General features: G+C 45.3%; 1 protein-coding gene across 2 annotated transcripts in view; it reads left to right on the top strand.

Moving 5' to 3' along the window:
* Positions 1–23655, top strand: part of GMPPB (GDP-mannose pyrophosphorylase B) — a 183436-nt gene that overhangs the window by 80592 nt on the left and 79189 nt on the right. For both annotated transcript variants that reach the window (XM_029599666.1, XM_029599665.1), the window contains exons 6-7: positions 34–192; positions 22347–22425. In XM_029599666.1, the coding sequence (XP_029455526.1) occupies positions 34–192; positions 22347–22425 (238 nt within the window). The remainder of the gene's footprint in view (positions 1–33; positions 193–22346; positions 22426–23655) is intronic.

Genomic DNA, 23655 nt, shown 5'->3' with positions numbered 1-23655 from the left:
TCCTATCTGTAATGACATCCTCCTTTCCTCTAGGTAACTAAGGTGGAAGAACCCTCCAAATATGGAGTGGTGGTGTACGAGGCTGAGACTGGGCGCATACAAAAGTTTGTGGAGAAACCCCAAGTGTTTGTGTCTAATAAGATCAATGCTGGGATGTATATTTTCAGCCCCAAGATCCTGGACAGAATTCAGGTACGTATTGAGGAGAAGCAGATTTTTCAGCTGTGTGTGTGTGTTTGTGTAACATGCCCACTTTCCACTGTGATCTCCTGGGGAATGACATACACCGAGGGTAACTAGAAAAAGTACAGAAAGCAGCAACAAAAATGATGAGCATGGAATGGCTCCTTTATGAAGAAAGGTTAAACAGCTTAAGGCTTTTCAGATGGGAAAAGACAATCAAGAAGGGGATATAATAAACATTTATAATACCATGAGTTGGGGGAACAGGTAAATAAGGAATGGTTATTTACCCCTTCAAACAGTACTATGAAATTAGCAGATCTAAAACTAAAGATAGTATTATTTTTTCACTCAAAGCACGATTAATCCGTGGAATTTGTTCCTGGAGGATATGGTCAAGGCATCTAGCATAGTTGGGTTTAAAAAGGGTTTTGACAAGTTCAGGAGTATAGGTGAAGGTGGGGGAAGGGGTGGGGTGGATAGGTTTCAACATTAAGCAGGATAAGCTCCAGGGAGGCAGTTAGGAATGATCCCAGAGGGGGCAGCAGGGAGTTCTGGGGGACATGGAAATGGGGTAGGAAAGGGGTGGGTGATAGCATTGTGGCACTGAGCAGGCTAAAATATCCCCACTCATCACACCCAACAGGAAGGGGATCAGTAAGGACCACAGGCAAGGATGGTGGGGGGGAGGGGGGGGGGAGAGATTTATCACAGCTACACCTCATTGGCTCAAGAAGGGGTGTAGCTTGAACAGATGTGGTAAGGCACCATTCGATAGGGGGAAAGTCCATGAACATTTATATATTTATTTAAAAGATTTCTAGCCTGCCTGTTCACAGTTCTAGGTAGAGTACATTCATAATCATAGAAAACATATTGCAGTTGATTTATAAAATTACCCATATGTGTATTACTCATTTTTGAAAAGGATTGATCTCTCTCAGCATTTACTACATTTACTATTAGCTAAGTGGGCTCAGGGAAAGCCACAGCTTGTTTATTTTATTTATTTGACTTCTAGCCTGCTCAGTCCAATGTGCCTGGGAGGGTGCAATAGAATATTCATAATAAATACATAAAATGATGAAAAGGTAAATACAGAACATACAGTATCATAAAAACATAAGTTATAATAATAATAAAATAAATGTTGACGACATAAAAACAGAAATGAAAAACATCTGATATCACAGGGAATATCTCCTATGCCATAAAGTACGAAATGTATGATCATCTAATGTGAGCAAATGCCTGATTGAAATAAAAGGCTTTCACGTGCATCCTAAAATTTGAATAGCGCTGAATTGAGCGAGTCTCAGGCAATTCATTGTAGTGAATGGGCTCTGCCATATAAAACATCCTTTCTTGTGTGTCATCACATCGAACAAACAGTTGAGATGTCACATCTAAGAGATTCTGACCAGCTGAGGTTTATATATTTTCACTAGTGCCCTTACACATGGTGGGGCATTACTACTGCTGAGCACTTGATGTAATAGGGTAATGATCTTGAATTTTATTCTCCATTTTATCAGAGCACAGTGCAAGCATAATATGATCCCTGGGAGTGAGCAACAAGGAATTGGATCTGCTGTTTGAGATCTGCTGAATACTTCTCGGAGATCTACTGTCAGAGACCAGATGCTGGGCTCAATGGACTTTTGGTCTAACCCAGCATCACACATCCTATGTTTGTAGATGTTAGGACTTGCTGAGTTTTAATCCTAGTTGTTTACTTAGACTTTGTGTGATCTAGGTAAAATCATCTGTTCCCTTTGTGGATTTAGATGTAGATGAGTAATATTATATATGACTGAATAATCAGCCAATTAGAGCCCTAGATTTACTACACAATTCTCTGTAACATCTTACAATACATTTGTCACTGTGTCACATCTCACCATATGTTTCTAGTGAGCATTTGTGTACTAGTTGTCACAGAATGCATTTGACATCTTTGCAAGCATTTTCTTGAATTCTGTCTCCTACTATTAGTGCTGATTTATGGTAAAGTAAAAATGACGAGGCAGGTGGTACCTTATAGACCAGTTTATTGAGGCACGAGCTTTCGAGAATAGAGTCCACTTTGTAATATTTACTGTCAGTGCTATGCTTCTCTTGCAGTCCACATGTCAAACCTGAGTGTGGTAACATGCTTTTTCCATGAACAATAATGGCCACATAATGGGTGATGTCATCTAGTGGTGCCAAGATGGAAAAGTTCTCCCAGAACTCATAAAAAGACAAGGTTGTTTTTTTTTTTATTGTCCATGCCACACAAATGCATTATAACTTGCTGCCAGCAGATGAAGACAGAAAAAAAAGCTTAAAGCTGACTTTACTGCCCCCATAAAGCTCTGGTGTTGACTTCAGCTCTTCAGTATTTGTCTCCAGCAGTTGGTGCAGACATGTGAACTGATGAAGCAACTCAGTATGGGTGTGCAGGCCAAGAGAGTTAATGTCTTGAATGTAGAAGTCCTGAGAGCTATCATGACTTCCTCTCGTCCAGTCTGGGTGGAGTTTTGGTAAGTCCCACTTGTCTGGACTGGTCTGGCATGGATAAGGAAGGTGAAATTTTAAGCTTACTTGTTAATTTTCTTTCCTTTATTCCCACCAGACCAGTCCTAACCCACCCAGGAAGTTGCAGCAATCAAAGGCTCTGTCTGATAATTTCAGAAATCTAACAGCAAATATGTTGTTGACCACTTTGAAGGAGACTGGCCTAATTGCAATTTTGGTGTAGGGATTCTTATTCCTGGGTTAATAACCATGGAATAAAGTTTTTTTGTCTCTATGAGGTTTTGGTTGTGATAGTGGAATGTAAGGTGTGTAATGGAAAGTGGGAGGGAAATCACCAGTACAGTGGAGGAGCACGATAAGATTTTGCAACAGATTTCAATGTTCACACATTTAAAGCAGTTCATGTTAGTAATTTAATAGCTTCATAGCAATGTCAGTGATATGATAATTCAATTTTGTTTTGGAAACCAAAACAAACAATTGCTTTCCAATTGTCTTATCTTTGATACAGGATGCTGAAGAGCTGAAGGCAGCACTAGAAAAAGGAGAATGAAGTCAACTTTGAGACTTTTATCCTCTACCTTCATCTGCTAGCAGGGGTACATAACTCACTTGTCTGGACTAGTCTGGCAGGACTAAAGGAAAGGAAATTAACAGATATTTCCTTTATCCCAGGACAAGCAGGATGATAGTCCTCATATATGGGCGACATTATCAGATGGAGCCCTGGTACGGAAAACTTCTGTCAACAGTTTCTAGAAACATTTGGCTGGCACACTGAGCCTACTGAGCATGTCCAGCATGCCATGATATTCTCAGCCACAGGGGTGTCCCTTCAGTCTCTTTTTTCCACCTTGCTGTAAGCAAAGCAGATTAGGAGCTCTGGGAAATTTTCCCTCACTTTTTTCCTCAGGGAAGAAAATTTTTTCAGTTTCGGTGAGTACATTTTTTGAATCAATTTTTGGTCGATTCCGGTCATCGACCGTTATTCGGCCTAATTTTTATCATGGCCTCCGGATTCAAGAAATGTCTGGATTGTAACTGGACTATGTCGATTACAGACCCCCACAATGTTTGTGTTTTGTGTCTGGGATCAGGCCACGATGTCTGGGCTTGTACAACCTGTGCTCAGATGACAAGATGGAGGAATTGTTTAAGAAAACCCCATCGTCATCATCGACATAGTCTCCAAGAATAACACCTCCCTTGGTTGCAAAACATCGAGGAGAAAAAAGAACCGGTGACCGTCCGTCACAGATTCCATCGGTGTCCTCCATAGCGTCTTCCTCGGTATCGAAGGAACATTGAGGAAAAAAGACGCCATTGAAATCGGTCCATCGATCCATCAGATGGAAAGACACAGCCATCGACGTCAAAGGACATCGAACCGATGCCAAAACGAGTCCGGGTACTGGAACTAACACGCCCTACCGTACCCCAGGAACTGAGGTGCTCTCCACCGGGCTTGGTGTTAGAGACTGTGCCACCCATGCTTAGTCGTGGAAGTGCCAGTAGCGCCAGTCTTACCTTTCCCAGTGACAGTGGACCCAGTCCCAGTTGCCAGGGAAGAGGTGACTACCATGGTCTAGAGGGCCATCATCTAGGCTTTTCGAAACTTCCAGCCTCCTACTGTACCATCAGTACCGACACCGACCCCAGCATCAATATCGGATTCGTCGATTTTTCAGCCTTTGCTGAACAAACTCGACGCCTTGATCGGAATAATTCCTCCGGCATCGACGACACTGGTACCACCAATGCAACCATCGATGCCAATGAACCCACCGGTGACTCCTTCCATTCCAATTCCTGGGTCATCGGAGGAAGAGGGTAGGGACTCTGATTTCGTCCCAGGGCCATCGGGTCTTCACCTCTATCGAATACCGGGGAAACCATCGATGCCAATCAAAGATCCCTCGATGCCAATGCGTCCTGGTCCATCGGGTGACACCTGACATAGATTGCCATCGAGGCCCATCGATTCTCCATCGATGCCTTCATTACCTCCTATGATGCCAAAGCAGATTCCATCAAAATCTGCTTTTAAGACAAAGCATCACATACAACCAAAGGAATCCTGAATCTCCTTATCCTCAATATACTCCCTGGAAGGATGTAGATTCTGATACTGAGTCAGAAGAATTACAGTCTGAGCCTTCTCCACCAGAAGAGAGGAGAAAGTCCCCTCCTGAAGATTTGTCCTTTACAAATTTCATTAAGGAAATGGTGGACACAATTCCTTTTGAATTAATGACGGAGGAGGACACCAGACACAAGGCCCTAGAAGTCCTTCAAATTCGTGGATGCACCAAAGGAGGTAATGGCAATCCCAATTCATGAAGTTCTTTTAGAACTCCAACAAAGGATGTGGGAACATCCAGGTTCAGTACAAGCAGTGAATCGAAGAACAGGTGCCACATACCTGGTGCAACATGCTCCAGGTTTCCAAAAGCCCCAACTGTCTCATCACTCGGTAGTCGTGGAATCTGCTCAGAAAAAAGCTAGAAAACAGAAACCTCACTCTTCTGTCCCACCAGGAAAGGAGCAAAGGTTCCTAGATACCTTAGGAAGAAAGGTTTTTCAGGGATCCATGCTGGTATCTCGTATTGCGGCATACCAGCTTTATATGACACAGTACCAAAGAAACTTGTGGAAACAAGTTCAAGGTATTGCCGATGATCTTCCTCAGCAACAACAACTGGCTTTGAATACACTCATTGCAAAGGGGCTGGATTCTGGTAAACACGAGGTACGGGCAGCTTATGATGCTTCTGAAACATCAACTCGCCTATCAGTATCAGCAATTAATGCAAGAACTTGGGCTTGGCTTAAGACCTCGGACCTCAGGCAAGAAGTCCAGGAAAGATTGGCAGATCTCCCTTGAAAAGATTCAGGCTACTGTCTCTCAGTTAAAAGATCACCACGAGACACTCCGCCAGCTCTCCAAACTGCCAGCAGATCAGCCATCCTCCCTAAGAAAATCAACTAGAAGGGACAACTAGAAAATCAACTAGACCTAGAAGATATTACCCATCTGCTTCTTCAGCGCGTCCATACCATCCACCACAAAGGGGACGTCAACGCCAGCCAAAACAACAAAAAAAACCCAACCACCACCACCACAAACTGGTCTGGCAGCGGGTTTTTGAAATAAATCAAGAGAACAGAAGCCTTTCCATCAACCCTATGCCCCACTTGCCATTAGGAGGTCGACTTCATTTCAAACACCAATGGAGTCTCATCACAAAAGACCAATGGGTATTAGCCATACTAAATCGGGGATACCGTCTAAAATTCAAAACAATACCCCTGCATTCTCCACCCATTCCACTTTGGACAAGCATGGTCATCACACCTCAACTCCAAGTAGAAGTCTCTACTTTGCTGATTGCCAGGGCTATCAAACCAGTGCTATTGAACCAGTGCCCCGGTCTCAACAAGGCAAGGGGGGTTCTATTCCTGCTATTTCCTAATTCCAAAGAAAACAGGCGGCCTTCGCCCTATCTTAGACCTACGCAATCTCAACAAATTTCTTCACAAAGAAAAATTTCGGATGGTATCTCTGGGAACCATCCTTCCTTTGCTTCATCGGGGAGATTGGCTCTGTTCTCTAGATCTTCAAGACGTGTATGCATACATACCAATTTCCACACAACATCGCAAGTATCTGCGATTCATCGTGGGAAAACATCATTACCAATATCAAGTCCTACCATTCTGCCTTGCCTCTGCTCCTCGAGTATTCACAAAATGTCTAGCAGTGGCTGCTGCACGTCTAAGAAAAAACATCATTCATGTTTTTCCATACCTAGACGATTGGCTAATCAGAAGTCCATCCAGGCAGGGAGCTCTGTCTGCCTTAAAAAGCACAATAATACTATTACACTCCCTAGGATTTCTAATCAACTATGAAAAATCCCACATCGAGCCGTCTCAACTCCTCACCTTCAGACCTCGACACCACAATGGCGAAAACTTTTCTTCCAAATGACCGTGCCAACAATCTAGCACATTTGGCGAACTCTATAACCCAATACCAGTTCGCATCTGCCCATCAACTTCTAGTGCTACTAGGACACATGGCCTCGACAGTACATGTTACCCCTATGGCAAAGTTAGCCATGAAAAGAACTCAATGGACCTTGAAATCTCAATGGCTACAAGCTTTCCAACCACTGTCGTACAAGTTCAAATCACCCACCAATTACGCCTGTCTCTCCACTGGTGGACAAATCAAACAGCATTGAAAGCTGGTCTCCCAATCCAATAGTCAACTCCGCAAGTCATCCTGACTACAGATGGTTCCAACTTGGGATGGGGAGCTCACATCAACAACCTTCAAAAACAAGGGACGTGGACTACACTTGAAATGAAGTGTCAAATAAACTTCTTAGAATTTCGAGCGATGCGATATGCCCTTTATGCCTTCAAAGACTGCCTCTCAAACAAGACTGTGCTGATACAGATGGACAACACAGTAGCAATGTGGTACATAAACAGGGAGGCACAGGCTCTTATCTGCTGTGCCAGGAAGTGGTGCAGATTTGGGCTTGGGCTCTAGAGCACTCCATGCATCTCCGAGCAACTTATCTGGCGGGCGTACAAAACATCCTAGTGGACGATCTCAGTCGACATTTCCATCCCCACGAATCGTCTCTGGATCCACATGTAGCAAGCAAAATCTTTCAACGCTGGGGTCGCCCAACTATAGACCTCTTTGCGTCCAAACTGAACTACAAAGTGGAAAGATTCTGCTCCCTCCATGGCCATCGACAAACATTCCCCAGGGCTGCCTTTGCTCGCCCCTGGAACACAGGTCTTCTATATGCGTATCCTCCAATCCCTCTCATAGCCAAAACTCTCGTGAAGCTACAGCAGGACAGAGGAACAATGATCCTCATAGCCCAGTATTATCCTCGACAAGTATGGTTTCCCATACTCCTCGACCTCTCGATCAGAGAACCAATTCGCCTGGGCACAGCACCCACTCTCATTAACTCAGAATCAGGGCAAATTGCGTGATCCTAACCTGACAACTCTTGCCCTGACAGCTTGGATGTTGAAAGCTTAATTCTGCAACCACTTAATCTTTCAACACAAGTCTCTAAAGTTCTTGTAGCTTCACAAAAGCCTTCAATCTTACCACTAGTCCACTTTAAGTGGACTAGATTTACCAAGTGGTGCACACAAAAAGGGTTTGATCCTTTCTCTTGCCCCACTCCTTCTTTACTAGATTACCTATACCACCTTTCGGATTCTGGTCTCCAGACATCCTCTGTAAGGGTACACCTAAGTGCCATAGCGGCATACCACAAGGGCGTAGGGGATGCGCCAATAACAGTGCAACCCCTAGTAAGTAGGTTTATGAGAGGCTTACTTCACCTTAAGCCTCCCATTCGACCATCGGTCACTGAATGGGACCTAAATTTAGTACTAACAAGGCTCATGCGCTCACTGTTCGAGCCTCTACATTCCTGTGATGAAAAATTTCTTACATGGAAAGTATTTTTCTTAGTAGCCATTACATCGGCTAGGAGGGTCAGTGAGTTGCAAGCTCTCGTCACATACTCGCCCTACACAAGGTTCCTGCATGACAGAGTAGTCCTTCGCACTCACCCCAAATTTCTACCAAAAGTAGTAACGGATTTTCACATCAATCAGTCAATATTCTTGCCTACGTTCTTTCCAAGACTTCACTCACCAGGGAGAGAGAGTCTTACATACATTAGACTGTAAACATGCGCTAGCTTTTTACCTGAACTGCACGACGGTCTATAGGAAATCCACCCAACTCTTTGTTTCTTTTGACAAAAATAAACCAGGAGTTGCGGTAGGAAAACACTCTTTTCAACTGGCTAGCAGACTGTATCGAATTCTGTTACAAAAAAGCAAACATTCCTCTCCAGGGGCAAGTAAAAGCACATTCAGTAAGGGCTATGTCTACATCAGTAGCACACTATCGTTCAGTGCCCATTCTTGATATATGTAAAGCTGCAACATGGAGTTCCCTTCACACCTTTGCAGCTCATTATTGTTTGGACAAAGAAGAACGACAAGATTCAGCCTTTGAACAATCTGTCTTAAAGAACTTATTTCCAGTATAACACCAACTCCTTCTACATCCATCCTGCTGTGATTTCAGGCTGCCTCATTTTTTCCAGCAGTACACCAGTTGTGCTTGTTGCACAAGTTGTATGCTGTTGGTATGATATAAGGATGACTCAGCCTGTAGCTTGCTAATCACCCATATGTGAGGACTATCATCCTGCTTGTCCTGGGATAAAGCAAAATTGCCTACCTTGTAATAGGTGTTATCCCATGACAGCAGGATGTAGTCCTCACAGAACCCACCCGCCACCCTGCGGAGTTGGGTCCGATACGTTTTATTATTTTATTTTTGCTAAAGCTTATTGCTACATATGAGACTGAAGGGAGACTCCTGTGGCTGAGAATATCATGGCATGCTCAGTGTGCCAGCCAAAAGTTTCTAGAAACTTTTGACAGACGTTTTCCGTACCAGGGCTCTATCTGATGATGTCAGCCATATGTGAGGACTATATCCTGCTGTCCTGGGATAACACCTATTACAAGGTAAGCAATTTTGCTTTTTCTGAGCATACAGGGACTGGCACAGCCTTCAGTTTCATGAGTCTAGGCAGTTTTTTTTTCTTCAGCCACTCACTGAAAATTTTTCACATGTAGTTTTTCATCTTTTGTCTTCTCCTAGGACAAGCAGGATGGTAGTCCTCACCTGTGGGTGACATCATCAGATGGAGGCCGGCATGGAAAAAAATCTGTCAAAGTTTCTAAAATTTGACTAGGCATACCGAGCATGCCACTGTCCATGCGTCCATGCAGGGTTCCTCTTCAGTCTCTTCTTTTCCGCGGAGCTAGTGCCTCGTGGTTGTGGAGCTTGCACTCTTTTTTTTTTTTTTTTTTCCTTTGGGAAATCTTAAATTCAAGTTTTCTTCTCATGTCTCCTAGGCCGGGTCCCTCGATCTTTCCTGGCCCTAGTTAAAGGCATCGCATTAAGTAAATCGTGTTCTTTGCAGTTACCAACTGTGCCATCTCCTAGTGGCCACTGGCCATCAACTGCTCGGCAGCTATTTTTTCCGTGGCTTCCTTCGGGTTCCGCCACTGCCCCCAGTACCCTTGGACCACGTCCATCACAGACCCCCACGAGGTCTGCGTCTTGTGTCTAGGAGCGTCGCACAATGTGCACGGCTGTTCTTTTTGTGCTCAGATGACCCCCAAGGGCCTTAGAGCATGCCTGGATAAAATGGATAAGTTATTGGCATCAGGAAGTCTGATCCCTCAGTCTCTGTGTTGGGGGCATTGACATCTCATGGCAAGGAAGACCCTAGAGGTATCAAATCAGTCTTGTCCTCTCCTTCACCAATTCCCCAGCTAGAGCTAGGTGCTGGGGATCATGCTGTATCGATTTCTTCCCTCTCTAGGTCTGGATTGTCGCCATCATCCTCTGCACTAGGGAAAGACCAGGCTGAGCACCGTGGGGAAACTCAGGAAGCACCGGCATCTGTCACCTTCCTGACATGGCTCCAAGCTCAGGAAGGTGTCAGCTTTGTCCATGATGCCCCCAAAGGGGCCCAGTACCGACGAGGCATTGACACTGAGGGCCTGAGGCAAACCCCACAGATATCGGTGCCAGGTACTGGTTCTCCTCGAGGCTCCAAGGGGATCCAGGTTACGCCGCGTCCTCCTCAAGCTGTGCTTTCATCGAGAGCATTTGAAAAGGAGTTGGAGCTCAGGGTACGCCTAGCGTTGGGACAAGCGCTCCAGGGTATCGAGCTGCCAGCCCCCTCATGCCTCCACTGCTGCTGGAGCTGGCACAGTCCATGCTAGCACCGTTGCTTGAGTGCTTGGATCTGCTCCTCTGCGCTCTGACGCAACCTGTGCCGATGCCCCAGGAGCCCTTGCTGCTGTGAGGTGCACCAATGAGGCCGCGGTCGAAGACCATCCCCATTGCAGATTCCTCCCGTAAGGAAGTGCCGTTGGCCCCGGTGGTGCATCTTCCATCCCCCAACTGGTCCTGTGGCCACAGAGCCTCGGATTACCGGGGCCCTCAACACCATTGATGCGCCCGGTGCCTGCAGTGCCCTCGGGGCCTGTGCTGCCATCTGTGCCTGCAGGGCTATCTGTGCTCCCAGGGCCGTGTCCTAGGCTCTACCGCCTGAGTTGCTGGGAAGCGAGGCTGATGCCCCTTACAACCCGCCTTCAGTCTCTTCCTCTGAGGACTCCGAGGAACTGCTTTGGGAACCCTCTCCAGAGGAGAGGTGCTGCTTCCCTCCAGAGGACCTGACATTTGCAGGTTTTGTGAGGAAGATGGTGGAGTCTGCCCCTTCCGGCTCCTCACTGAGGAAGACTCCAGGCACAAGATGCTGGAGATCCTTCAGTTTGTGGACGCTCCTAAGGAAGTAGTTGCTGTTCCAGTCCATGATGTCTTCAAGGACTTGGTTGGCAGAATCCGGGAACATCCCATCTCTGTCCCTCTGGTAAACAGGAAGACAATTGTGATATACCTAGTTCAAGCATCTACAGGTTTTGACAGGTGCCACCTTTCACACCAGTCTGTAGTGGTGGCATCATCTCTTAAAAAAGCAAAAAGGTCTCGCACCCATGCCTCTGCTCCTACAGGCTATGAGCACAAGGCCCTGGATGCACTGAAGGCCATAAGGTCTTCCAGGGATCTATGTTGGCAGCCCACATTGCTTTTACCAACTATATATGAACCAATATTCCAGGAATCTCTAAAAGCAGGAGTTGGTGGACTGCCTCCCTCAACAACTCCAGGAGGACTTCGTGAAAGTCATGCAGCAGGGATTAGAATGCAATAAGCATAAAGTTCAGTCTGCATATGATGTCTTTGAGACAGCGGCAAGAGTGACCACGGTAGGCATTGGGGCTCGTATGACATGGCTAAGGGCATCTAATCTCTGGCCCAAAATACAAGACCGTATTGCAGACCTGCCTTGTATTGAAGAGAATATCTTCGGTGACAAAATCAAAGAGGCTGTAGCAAAACTCAGACTATCGTGAGACCTTGCATCTCTTGGCTAGCACCTCGGACCCCCAGTCCTCGGGCAAAATGTCCTCAAGGCAGGGATCTCGACAACCATTTTACCAACCAAGGAAGTACTATCCTCCGGCAGGGAGGGCACGACCTCAAAGGGCCGGACTGAGGTCCCATGTTCCAGAACTCAACCACCGCTGCAACAGACCCCTGCCATAGGTTTTTGACTGGTTGCGAGGGGGTTTAAGCCAGTCGACAATATAGCCGGTGGGGGGCCCTCCAGTCAGAGGTCGACTCGCGTCCTTCATGGATGGTTGGAGAGCCATCTTGGACTGGTGGGTCCTCTCCATCATCCGCTGGGGGTACAGGTAGAGCTTCCAGGAGATCCCGCCAGACTCTCCACCATGCCCCTCTTGGAGTTCTTCCAGGGATCGGGCAATACTTCTCAAAGCCCTCACAATGGCCAGAGTGGTTGAACCCGTTCCTCCCGGTCAACGGGGAAGCAGCTTCTACTCGAGGTATTTCCTCATACCAAAGAGAACAGGGGGCCTTCGCTCGATTTAGGACTTGAGGGCTTTGAACAAATTCCTCATGTGAGAAAAGTTCAAGATGCTCTCGCCTGGTGCCCTTATTCCCCTCCTACGCCGAGGAGACTGGCTTTGTTCCCTCGATCTACGGGATGCCTATGCTCATATAAGGATTTCCCACACCCATCGGCAGTACCTCCAGTTTGTAGTGGGTGAGCATCATTTTCAGTACAGAGTACTGCCCTTCGGGCTAGTGTCCACGCCCTGCATTTTCACAAAATGCCTTGTGGCGGTGACTGCATCTGTGAAGGCAGCAAGCGCAGGCGTTTTCCTATCTGGCGACTGGCTCATCAAGAGCCCCTCCAGGCTGGGAGCGCTGCAGTCCTTGCAAACTACCCTGCGGATCTTGCAGACCTTGGGGATTTTAATCAGTTACCCCAAGTCCCAGCTGATACCACACTGCTCCGAATCTCTGTTGTGGTGGGTGTCCCTTCCCAATCTGGAGATGGGGCTTCCTTTCCAGGCTTCCCCCAATCAAGTTGTGCTCACCACAGATGCCTCCAACTTGGTTTGGGGGGCACATGGGGACTTGTACACCCAGAGTTACTGGTCGGCTCAGGAGCTGAGGTGCCAGATCAATTTCCTGCAGCTACGGGCGATCCGCTATGCCCTGTGAGCATTTCTGGTTCAACTGGATGGCAAGGTCATGCTAGTCCAGACCAACAATTAGGTAGCCATGTGGTACCTCAACAAGCAGGGAGGATGGGATCATTCCTCCTTTGTCAGGAGGCGGTCCAAATTTGGTAATGGGTACTATCCCAGAACATCCTTCTCCAAGCCCGGTATCTACAGGGACAGGAGAATGTGCTGTTGAATGGCCTAAGTCATTCCTTCCGACTGCATGAGTGGTCCCTGAAGCAGGAGGTAGCGAACTAGATCTTTTGCCTTTGGGGAACTCTGGACATGGACCTATTTGCCTCTGCTCACAACAGGAAGGTAGACCAGTTCTGCTCCCTGACCGGGAGGAAGGGCAGGATGGCGTTGGGCGCCTTTGCCCGACACTGGGGCAGGGGCCTAATGTACGCCTTTCTTCCGTTCCCTCTGATCTCCAAGATGCTCTTGAAGCTCCAGCAGGACCAGGGACCATGATTCTCATTGTGCCTTATTGGCCCCGGCAGATCTGGTTCCTGTGTTTGCAGGATCTTTCCCTGCGAGACCTGATTCATCTGGGAACGTCCCCAGACCTCATAATGCAGGATCAGGGAAGGCTGTGCTATCCCAATCTCCAAGCCTTGTCCCTCATGGCTTGGATGTTGAAAGAGTGACCTTACAGCCTCTAAATCTCTCAGAGGGTGTGTCTCGGGTCCTACTGGAGTTCAGGAAACCTTCCACTAGAAAATCTTATGGCCTAAAGTGGAAGAGATTTTCGGTGTGATGTGACAGCCAGGGGATGAATCTGTTCTCATTATTACCTGCTGCACCTTTCAGATGCTGGCTTAAAGACCACCTCTGTGAAAGTGATTCTGTGTGATTGGAGCCTACCACCAAGGAGTGGATGGATCACCTACCTCAGTGCAGCCTGTAGTGGGTCATTTCATGCAGGGCCTGCTCTAGCTGAAACCTTCCCTCAGGCCTCCTGTGGTTTTCTGGGATCTCAGCGTGGTCTTGGCCCACCTAATAAAGGCTCCCTTTGAGCCTTTGCGCTCTTGTGACCTGAAGTACCTGGCCTGGAAGGTCACTTTCTTGGTAGTGGTCACCTCAGCATGCAGTCAGCGAACTTCAGGCACTGGTGTCATATCCACCCTACACGGAGTTCTTCCACGATCAGGTGGTTCTATGCACACACCCTAAATTCCTACCGAAGGTGGTGACTGATTTTCACCTAAATCAGTCTTTCTTCTTGCCAACCTTCTTTCCTAGGCCTCACTCGCATTGGGTGGAGCGAACTCTGCACAGCCTAGTTTGCAAAAGGGCCTTAGCGTTCTACCTGGCATTTACAACAGGCCACAGACAATCCACGCAACTCTTCATTTCCTTCGACAAAAATATATTGGGAGTTGCTGTATCCAAGCAGACCTTGTCTAACTGGCTTGCAGACTGCATCTCTTTCTGCTATGTGTAGGTGGGTCTACAGCTGGGGTGGGGGCCATGTCAAAGCTGTTTCCATTCGAGCCATGGCGAATTCGGAGTCCCACTTATGTGCGGGCCCGTAGACAAAATTTTCAAAGCAGCAACCTGGAGTTCCCTCCACACCTTTGATTCACAATACTGCTTGGACAGGGAAGGTCGACGTGACAGCCATTTCGATCAGTCAGTGTTGCAGAACCTTTTCAGTAATTGAACCCAACTCTTCCGACCTGATACCCCTTGTTCGGGTTAAGGCTGGCTTCCTCTGTTGCCACCTGCACTAGTTTGCTATGCCTGTTGTCACCTAGTTAAGTGTTACATGTTCTTTGTTCATACGGGAGCAGCCTAAAGCTGGGTACTCACCCACATGTGAGGACTACCATTCTTCTTGTCCTAGGAGGAAGCAGAGTTGCTTACCTGTAACAGATGTTCTCCTAGAACAGTAGGAAGTTAGTCCTCAGGAAACCCGCCCGCCACCCCATGGAGTTGGGTTTCTAATAGTTTGTTTTATTTTTTAATTAATTCTATGTTATGAGACTGAAGAGGGACCCTGAGTGGATGCATGGATAGTGGCATGCTGGGCATACTCAGTGTGCTTAGTTCTAGAAACTTTGACGGGCGTTTTCTGTGCCAGGCTCCATCTGATGATGTTGTCCACATGTGAGAACTAACATTCTGCTGTCCTAGGAGAACACCTGTTACAGGTAAGCAACTCTGCTTTCTCAATTTTAATTTCTTTGTTTTACCTTTTTTATTTTTGTGAGTCTTCAAAAAAAGGTTAGATGACTTTTGAACCTAGCTCAACTTGGCTTCTATCCTCTTTGCCTTGCTGGGCTTCAAGAGATTTTCCTTGTGTGGGGTGAAGATGTCCCTAACAGATCATTGTGACTGGTTTCTAATTTGTTCAGACTTACTCATAATGTGCTAAATTATGCTGCATGGTCCATCAGGGCAAGATGATATAGGAATCACACACTTTGGGATTTCCTGCAAATCTCCTCAGACATTAACAGGGATGAAGGAATTTTTAATTTATAATTTTTCAAGTTACTCTTATATACAAATAGTTCCGTGTAAAGCGTTATTAAGCCAAGTTCATGTCTTATGTAAACCGATGTGATACTCAAAGTGTATGTCGGTATATAAAAATATCTAAATAAAATAAATCTTGTCTCTGATAGTAGCCAAGCCAAAAAGTAGATCCAGTTTCTTGGTTCTCACTCTCAGTGATGACTAGTGAGTTTCCCAGTTTATGAACATTTCCTCCATGAACTTGGCCAGACCCTTTCTAAACTCAGCCATGCTGGTTGCTGGCACACATCCTCTGGCAACAAATTCCACAGGTTGCTTGGGGCACTGAGTGAAAAAATACTTCCTCCAATTTGTATTAAATCTATTACCTGTTAGTTTCAAGGAGTGTCCCCTGTTACTAGTATCTAAGAGAGTAAATAACTGTTCACTATTTACCTGTTCCACTTACTCATTGTTTTGTAAACCTCTTTTATCCCCTCTTAATTGTTTTCCAAGCTGGAGACCCCTAACCTGTTTAACCTTTCTAAATAAAAGAGCTGCTACATCCTCTTCTCTGCATTTTGCAGCCCAAAAGCAGCTTTAGTGTGATGGCTTGTTTTTCCTAGGAGGTATTCGTGACCCGCACATAGTGGTGCTTATAAATCTTCTTCCCCGGGTTAAATTAGAATTAGGTTTACTTTAACAATTTATTTCCATTGCTGCATACTGTTGCAGGTATCATAACTTCTCACACATGACAATCTTCTCCTTCCGAAAACTGAAATGTCGCAGCAGAAAGTAGGCTAATGAGGCATATCATGCTGTGGTGGCTGACTTTTATGAGACAGACCTGTAGCTGGTAAAAATAATGATTAAAAAATTGATAAAAAGGAGCAGTAAAAAATATATGCGAAGGGAAACAATGTAATATTTTATATAAGAATTCTTGAATATTAATTTTAACTGTAAATTAAAACATTCAGGAGTTATATAAAAATGACTTTTTTCTTTCATATAGTGTTGTTTGTAAATTACTGTAAGCTATTGGGTAATAGTGATTAACAAATGTAAAAATACTGTCATAGGTGAGAAATTGTACCTTCACCCAATGCAGAGAGGGGAAATCAAACAAACCTTGACATTCTATTTTCAAGTGGCAGAAACTGAGAAGGTGTTATGAGTGTGGACTGGTGCTCGAGAGCATGAGCCCCTGTGCCGTGTCATGACCTGCATGACCCCCGGTGCTGGGTGGGCGAACGCATCTGGGCACAGGCTGTTGAAACAGGAATACTCTTGGCTTGGAAACAGGAACATGCTTGGCATATAAACACTCTGATATTGAACACGCACCAAGAACTGAGACCCAGGAACACAGTGCTGGTCTCTGGGGTAGCCCTCCAGCCACTCGAAAGCCCTTTCAGACTGCATCTGCGAAGCAGTTTGTGCATGAGGACAGATAAAGGATGAGGACTCAGAAGATATCTTGTCCATGTGTCCAGAGTTGCAGTAGACTTGGAACAAGAGGAAGGCTTAGGACTTGGAAACATGACGCAGGCTCTGAGAGAGTCAGTCACCACTGCACATCCTACACAACCCTGGAGCTGGCCGTAGACCATGTTGATAGCAGCACAGGCACTGGACTCAAAGACTTGGAACAGGAACTCGAACTCAGACTCAGGAACTCGGAAGACTCCAAAGACTAGAACCAGTGGAAGACTCAGGCAGGACACAGACTAGGACAGGAACCGGAGGCTTGGAAGCAGGACTGATGACTTGGACTCAGGAAACCAGGAAGACACAGGACCCAGACTAGGACCAGGAATAGGAAGACCAATGATGATCACATGAGATAGGAGACTAGGAACAAGACGAGAGACCATGAAGGACCTTGCAGGAACCAGGAGACCACAGGATCTGAAGATCCTTGAGAAGGCCAGGAGCAAAGATTGAAGAGCCCTTTTATAGGGCTGCAGGAAGGACATCATCAGGAGGGGCTGTGGGGCTTTCCTGCCGTGGTCCCTTTAAATTCTAAACAGAGGTGTATGCCTAGGAGACGCCAGCATACAGGAGCAGGGATGGAAGTCAGCGGCCCACAGGCCATGGAGACCAAGACAGCAACAGTATTCCTCTGCTGCATGGCTCACTGGTGGCAGTGGTGGTTGGGTGGCATTGTGAGGCCATGCAGGAAGGTAGTGGCGGTGTCTGCTGGCATCAGGTGTCAGTGGCATTCTAGCTGTAAAGATGGCAGTGGTGGCAACAGCGGTGTCTCACTGCTGCAGGGGATGACGACAGCCCTGCTTGGCAGTGTCAGGAGAAGCAGTGGGTGAGTGAGATTGCTGTCGGGGTCCTCACAGGAGCAGAATTGCAACAGTAGCCCCTCCTCAAAGCCCCTCCAGCCTCTTCTCTTCGGCTTCAGAAGGGACCTAGGTAATCCCTTACCAACAGGTGCTCAAAGGGCAGACACAGGATCCAAAGATATTTGGTTTCAGGAACTGAAGTGAGGAACCATACAGGACAAACTGGATGAAGATGTGGCTTGGACACACTGAAGGCTTAGAACCAAGGCTGAAGAACTTTAATAAAATCTAGGTGCAGGCACATCCTACGGGTTGTAAGGGAAAAACAAAAGTCAGGAGAGAATGAGTCAAAGCATGGAAAGCGCATCGCGAGGACATGTTCACCAAGCTCATGGCATTCGCAATCTGTTGTGAGCGCAGACGAGCACTCGAGTGTGAGCCCCTGTGCCATGACATGACCTGCGCACCCCCAGGGCTGGCCATGGTCCACACTGCTGGCGAGCGAATGCATCCGGGCATGGGCTGGCTGAAACAGGAATACTCTTGGCTTGGAAACAGGAACACGCTTGGCATAGGAATGCTTGGATGTCAAGCATGCATCAGGAATTGAGACCCAGCAATGCAATGCTTGCCTCTAGGGTATCCTTCCGGCCACTCGAAAGCCCTTTTGGACTGCCGCTGCTAAGTGGTTTGTGCATGAGGACAGATGAAGGCTGAGGACTCAGAAGATGATGCTGGAGACATGGACAAGACGCTGAATACTTGGAACAAGATGACTCAGAGAGTCCCTCGCTGCTGTTCGCCCTATACAACCGCAGGGCTGACCGCGGACCACGCCAATAGTGGTGCAGGCACTGGACCTCAGACCAGGAATAAGATGGAAGCTGGAACAAGAACTCCGAAGACCAGGGACAGGACTCACACTCAGGAACTCAGACTCAGGAACTTGGAAGACTAGAACCGATGGAAGATTCAGGCAGGTCACAGACTAGGAACAAGATCCGAAGACTTGGAAACCGACTTGGAAGCATGACTGAAGTCTTGGACTCAGGAAACCAGGAAGACACAGGAACCAGACGAGGATAGGAACAGAAGACCATCGATAATCACAGGAGACCAAGAACAAGATGAGGGACCATGAAGGATCTTGCAGTAACCAGGAGACCACAGGATCTGAAGACCCTTACAAAGGCCAAGAGCAAAGATTGCAGAGCCCTTTTATAGGGCTGCAGGAAGGACATCATCAGGAGGGGCTGTGGAGCTTTTGCCGCTGCAGACCCTTTAAATTCTAAATGGAGGTGTGTGTGCAAACCTAAGAGAATGCCAGCATGCAGATGCCAGCAGATGCTGCTGCCTTCCTGCACAGCCTCACCGCTGCCACCTGACCACTGCTGCCGCCATTGAGCCACAAGGCAGAGGGATGCTGTCATTGTCCTGGTCTCCACGGCCTATATATGAAACAGATTTACAATCCAGGGCTCACATTTTAGTCTGGATCCCTTTCAATGTCCTGTCTATTTGTTATTTCTCTATTAACCCTTTCCAACTCTGGTTTGAAAACGAACTCAACTTTATAGCAACATACCACGATGACAAGGATGGTGCTTCTTTATCCCATGGAGCCTATAGCTGCCAGATTCATGAAAGGCATCGTGCTTCTGAAACCTTCAATAAAAGATCCTTCTATATCTTGGGATCTAAATGTAGTTCTTGCTCAGCATATGAAACCTTCATTCCATCTATTGGCAACTACTGATCTAGAATTCCTTTCTTGGAAAATTATAATATTTATAGCATTTCCTTCTGCTCAAAAAGTAAGCGAATTGAAAGCCCTAATCTTGTATACTTGTACGCAAATTTTTCACAACAGAGTAGTTTTGAAAACTCATCTTCACATTCTACCAAAAGTGATTTTTCATTTGAATTTAAATCCGTGTATTGAATGGCCAACATTTTTTCCCCAAGGTCACATGCCCATATGGGTGAGAGGCCTCTTCCTACATTGGACTACAGAAGAACTTTACTATTCTACTTAAAAAGAGCAAAATCCTTAAAGTCTTCACGACTTTTTGTTTCTTTCAAACGCAGTTAAACAAGGAGTTTGTTACAAAGAGATTCTTTCTATTTGGATATCTGATTGCATTACATATTGCTACAATCCATCAGGACTATATCTCCAAAGTAAAATAAAACCCTATCAGGTTAGGGCCAAGACAGCCTCAAGTGTGCACATCTATGCATCCATAGAAGATATCTATAGAGCTGCTATGTGGTCTTCCATGTATACTTTTACCGCTTATTACTGCCTGAAAATATTTTGCACCAAGATAAGTTTTTTGGTCCAACAGGTCTTCAAAAGTTTATTTAACTAATTCCTTCAAGTCTACCTTCCAGCCTCATGCAAATAACATGGGTTGCAATCATATAATAAAATTCTCAAGAAATAAAATAATCCAACCTATGCAGTCCTCTGTTTGGAAGTCCCCATTTGTCCACAGAGAAAGCTAAGTTTACTCTTGTGGGAATTCTGTGCACAAAAACTTAAAATTCTGCATAATTTATATTGGTCAAAATAAGAAAATATACAATGACAATCTTTAAGTAATTAATTTAAAATGCAATACAGAAAAAAGTTATTACTTAAAGATGCAGAGTTTTAAATATGTTGTTCAGAATTTCCCTAGAAGTTCACTGCAAGAGTGTCTCTTCCACCTTCTCTCCCTACTTCCCTGGCCAATCTTCTTTCACTTTGCCCTCTCAAGCCCCAACTCCTCCACCTGCCACTATCTCTCCCCTCCCCCTTTAGGCTCAATCCATTCCACTCTATCTCCACTCCCAAGATTTGACCCCTTTCTCAATACTGCCCCTAATACAGGCTCCTTCTGTCCCTCTTTTTCTGTTACACACACACACACCCACACACACACACAGGATCCTTCTCTCTCTCACACCCCTCACCATACACAGGCTCCTTCTCTCTCTCACACCCCTCACCATACACAGGCTCCTTCTCTCTCTCGCTCACCCCCCTACAGATAGGCTCACGCGCACACACACACACACACACACACACACACGCATATCCCTTCACACAGGCTCTCTTTTTTACACATACACACACCCTCACACAGGCTCCCTCTCTTTCATACAAACAATCCCTTTTCAACACATACCAGAACCTAATCTCTCTCTCTCACACACATACTCTTTCACAATGAACTCACATAAGCTCCCTCTTGTTGGCACCCATATCCTCACACCCTCACACATGCTCTCTCTCTCATCCACCAGGCTCATGGTGTTACACACACTCACTCTCACCGGGGCCTGCTCCATCTTTGCCGCAAGCGAAGGCCTGCTTCATCTTCGTGGTGAAGATGGAACAGGCTCTGGTATGCCGCGAGCGGAGGTCGCCCTGCCCACGGCAAAGATGAAGCAGGCCTCGGCATGCCATAAGTGGGCCTGCTTCATTTTTGCCATGAGCGGGATGGCCTCTGCTTGCGGCAAACCGGGGCCTGCCAAATTCTGCACAGGAGGGGAATTCCGGTCTCTGCAGTAGTGCAAAATTCCCCCGGGACTATAAGTTGCTTACCTACAAGTGTTCTCTATAGACAAGCATAAATTGGCCACATAACTTTTCCCTTTTGAAGAATAGCTTGCTATAAAGCTGGCTACACAGGAAAGTGCAGCCATGATCAGAAATGCCTTCTTGGTTTTTATGAGATTTAAGAAAGCTTTTCCATCTCATTGTTGTTGGATGACATCACCCATTTGTGTGGCTGATTTATCCTGCTGTCTACGGAGAACACCGGTTATATAGGCACCATCAACAGCACATAACTCAGAAAGCTAAGGGGACATGTTTAAAATGGTTGAAATGGAAATGGCACAGTTGGTGACAGTACCTGGAATTCCTAGTAACTATCAACTGAAAATAAAGAATTTTTAAATATTTTTATTTTTCCAGTAAGATGAGTCTAAAATTCAGTACACGATTTCAGATTGAGTATTCTCAACTCATTTAATACCTTGTTGAGTTAAGGGGTCTTAATATTACTGCCAGCTTTTACTTCCTTTGACTGGGAAATGCTTTCTTTTCAGGCACTATAAGTTAAATCACAGCCATACTCTAAGTGAAGTGTACAGTATGTCAAAAGTGCAAAAGTAGTAATTCTTATCTGTATCAGTTTCAAATTTTGAATCCTGGTGAAATTTATTTAAGCAGGTTCTATGCAATTGCTTTGACCATATGGTAGCAGCCATTTTAATAAGAGGCACGTTATCTCCACTCACTGGATCTGACTGAACACTATTTACTGTGGCATTATATGCATTCTATAAATCAAGCTGGTCTCGTTCAGGGATACAGCTTAAAGAGCTTCTATGCCAATTCATGGTATCATTCGGAAGTTGTTAACTCCATTATAGTTCTGGGAGTGGAAAATTGTTGGCCCTACAGTAAATGGAACAAGAAGCATAAACTCTGAGCTTTTTTTTTGCAGAAGCAGATCCCGAGGACTAAAAGTAGCATGGTGCTTACTCCTGCCCAAAATCCTTAATGAATGGCCTCTTTTGAATTGAACATGACGAAGAGATTTAAATGTGATTTCCAGCAGTCCTAATGATGCTGACATCTGTGTTCCTCTGCAGTTGCAACCAACCTCCATTGAGAAGGAGATCTTTCCTGTGATGGCTCAGGAGGCGCACCTTTATGCCATGGAATTGCAGGGTGAGGACATGACTAATTTAAAAGTCTTTACTGCATGAAAGAGACTGCTTTTCTACAAACATAATAGACATTCTTTCGTTTCTTACCGTTTTCTCTCTGTCTTTTCTCACATTTTGCAGTAGAAAAAGTAATCATAATTAAGATATGTTAAAGCTTTGTTAATCATGGGCATTTCAGAACTAACTTAGCTGAGGCAGATCAGGCTGTTTTCCTCCATCACCAGCTTATGGATATTTTGAGATCAGTGGCCCATTTCTCTTTCTTTGATGAAATTTGAGAAAAATAGGCTGGTTTCCTTGGACTGGCTCTGCTCTGTCTGAGAGTGAGCAAATGTGAACTCTGCCTGGTAACCTGAATAAATATGCCATAGAGAACAGTGTTAAAGCATGGTAGGTCACTTTTTGGTTACACTTGAGTACTCTGATTCCATCTGATGAAATATTGTGTACTGCACTCCCCTTAGATGTATTCAAGATTACAACCATAAAATAAATACTACCTGATGTACAATGTAATTACACAATTTAACAATTTATTAATAATAGTGCATATATAACATTTCAAATCATTAAATATTGGTAATATATTATTTCATAACAATAATATATTATGGCATAACAATAATCACTACTTCAAAATCCCACATCTAATAATAATACTAAAATACCATATTCATACCACATTCACCCACTAAAAATCCCCATACTAAAACCAACGATTCAGATGTCTTCAATGTCTTCAGTCAACTCCAACAAAGGTCCCTCGTTTCGCCCAAAAAAGGCTTCCTCAGGGGATATTCTTCATCTGCTCTTCACCATATCTTCCTCATTTTAACGGACAGAATATCTGTACTGTTAATATAAAAACACGCATATATAAACATAACCTCTTCAATCTATTGTTACTAACCCCATCAATTCAATTTCAATCTATTTTTAAATTGTGTAATTACATTGTTTGTATGTCAGGTAGTATTTTATTTTATGGTTGTAATCTTGAATACCTCTGTAAGGGGAATATAGTCTTTACTAGAATACAGAGGGGATCATTGACTCCATATTGTTGGACCATATTAGGTTAGAAGTGTTGTGTACTCCAGTCATTAGGATGTAAAGAGAGGGAAGGTGGTACATTCTCTTAACACTGCCCTGCAAGTTTCAACCCTAGAAGGACCACAGTGCCTCTTCTAGCACTACCCTGTGTTTGTATTGACAGAGCTGTATATTGATT

This window comes from Rhinatrema bivittatum, chromosome 4 (assembly GCF_901001135.1).
Source record: "Rhinatrema bivittatum chromosome 4, aRhiBiv1.1, whole genome shotgun sequence".
Classification (NCBI taxonomy): domain Eukaryota; kingdom Metazoa; phylum Chordata; class Amphibia; order Gymnophiona; family Rhinatrematidae; genus Rhinatrema; species Rhinatrema bivittatum.
Note: the sequence above shows the minus strand (reverse complement) of the source record. Positions and strands in the feature narration are given on the sequence as shown.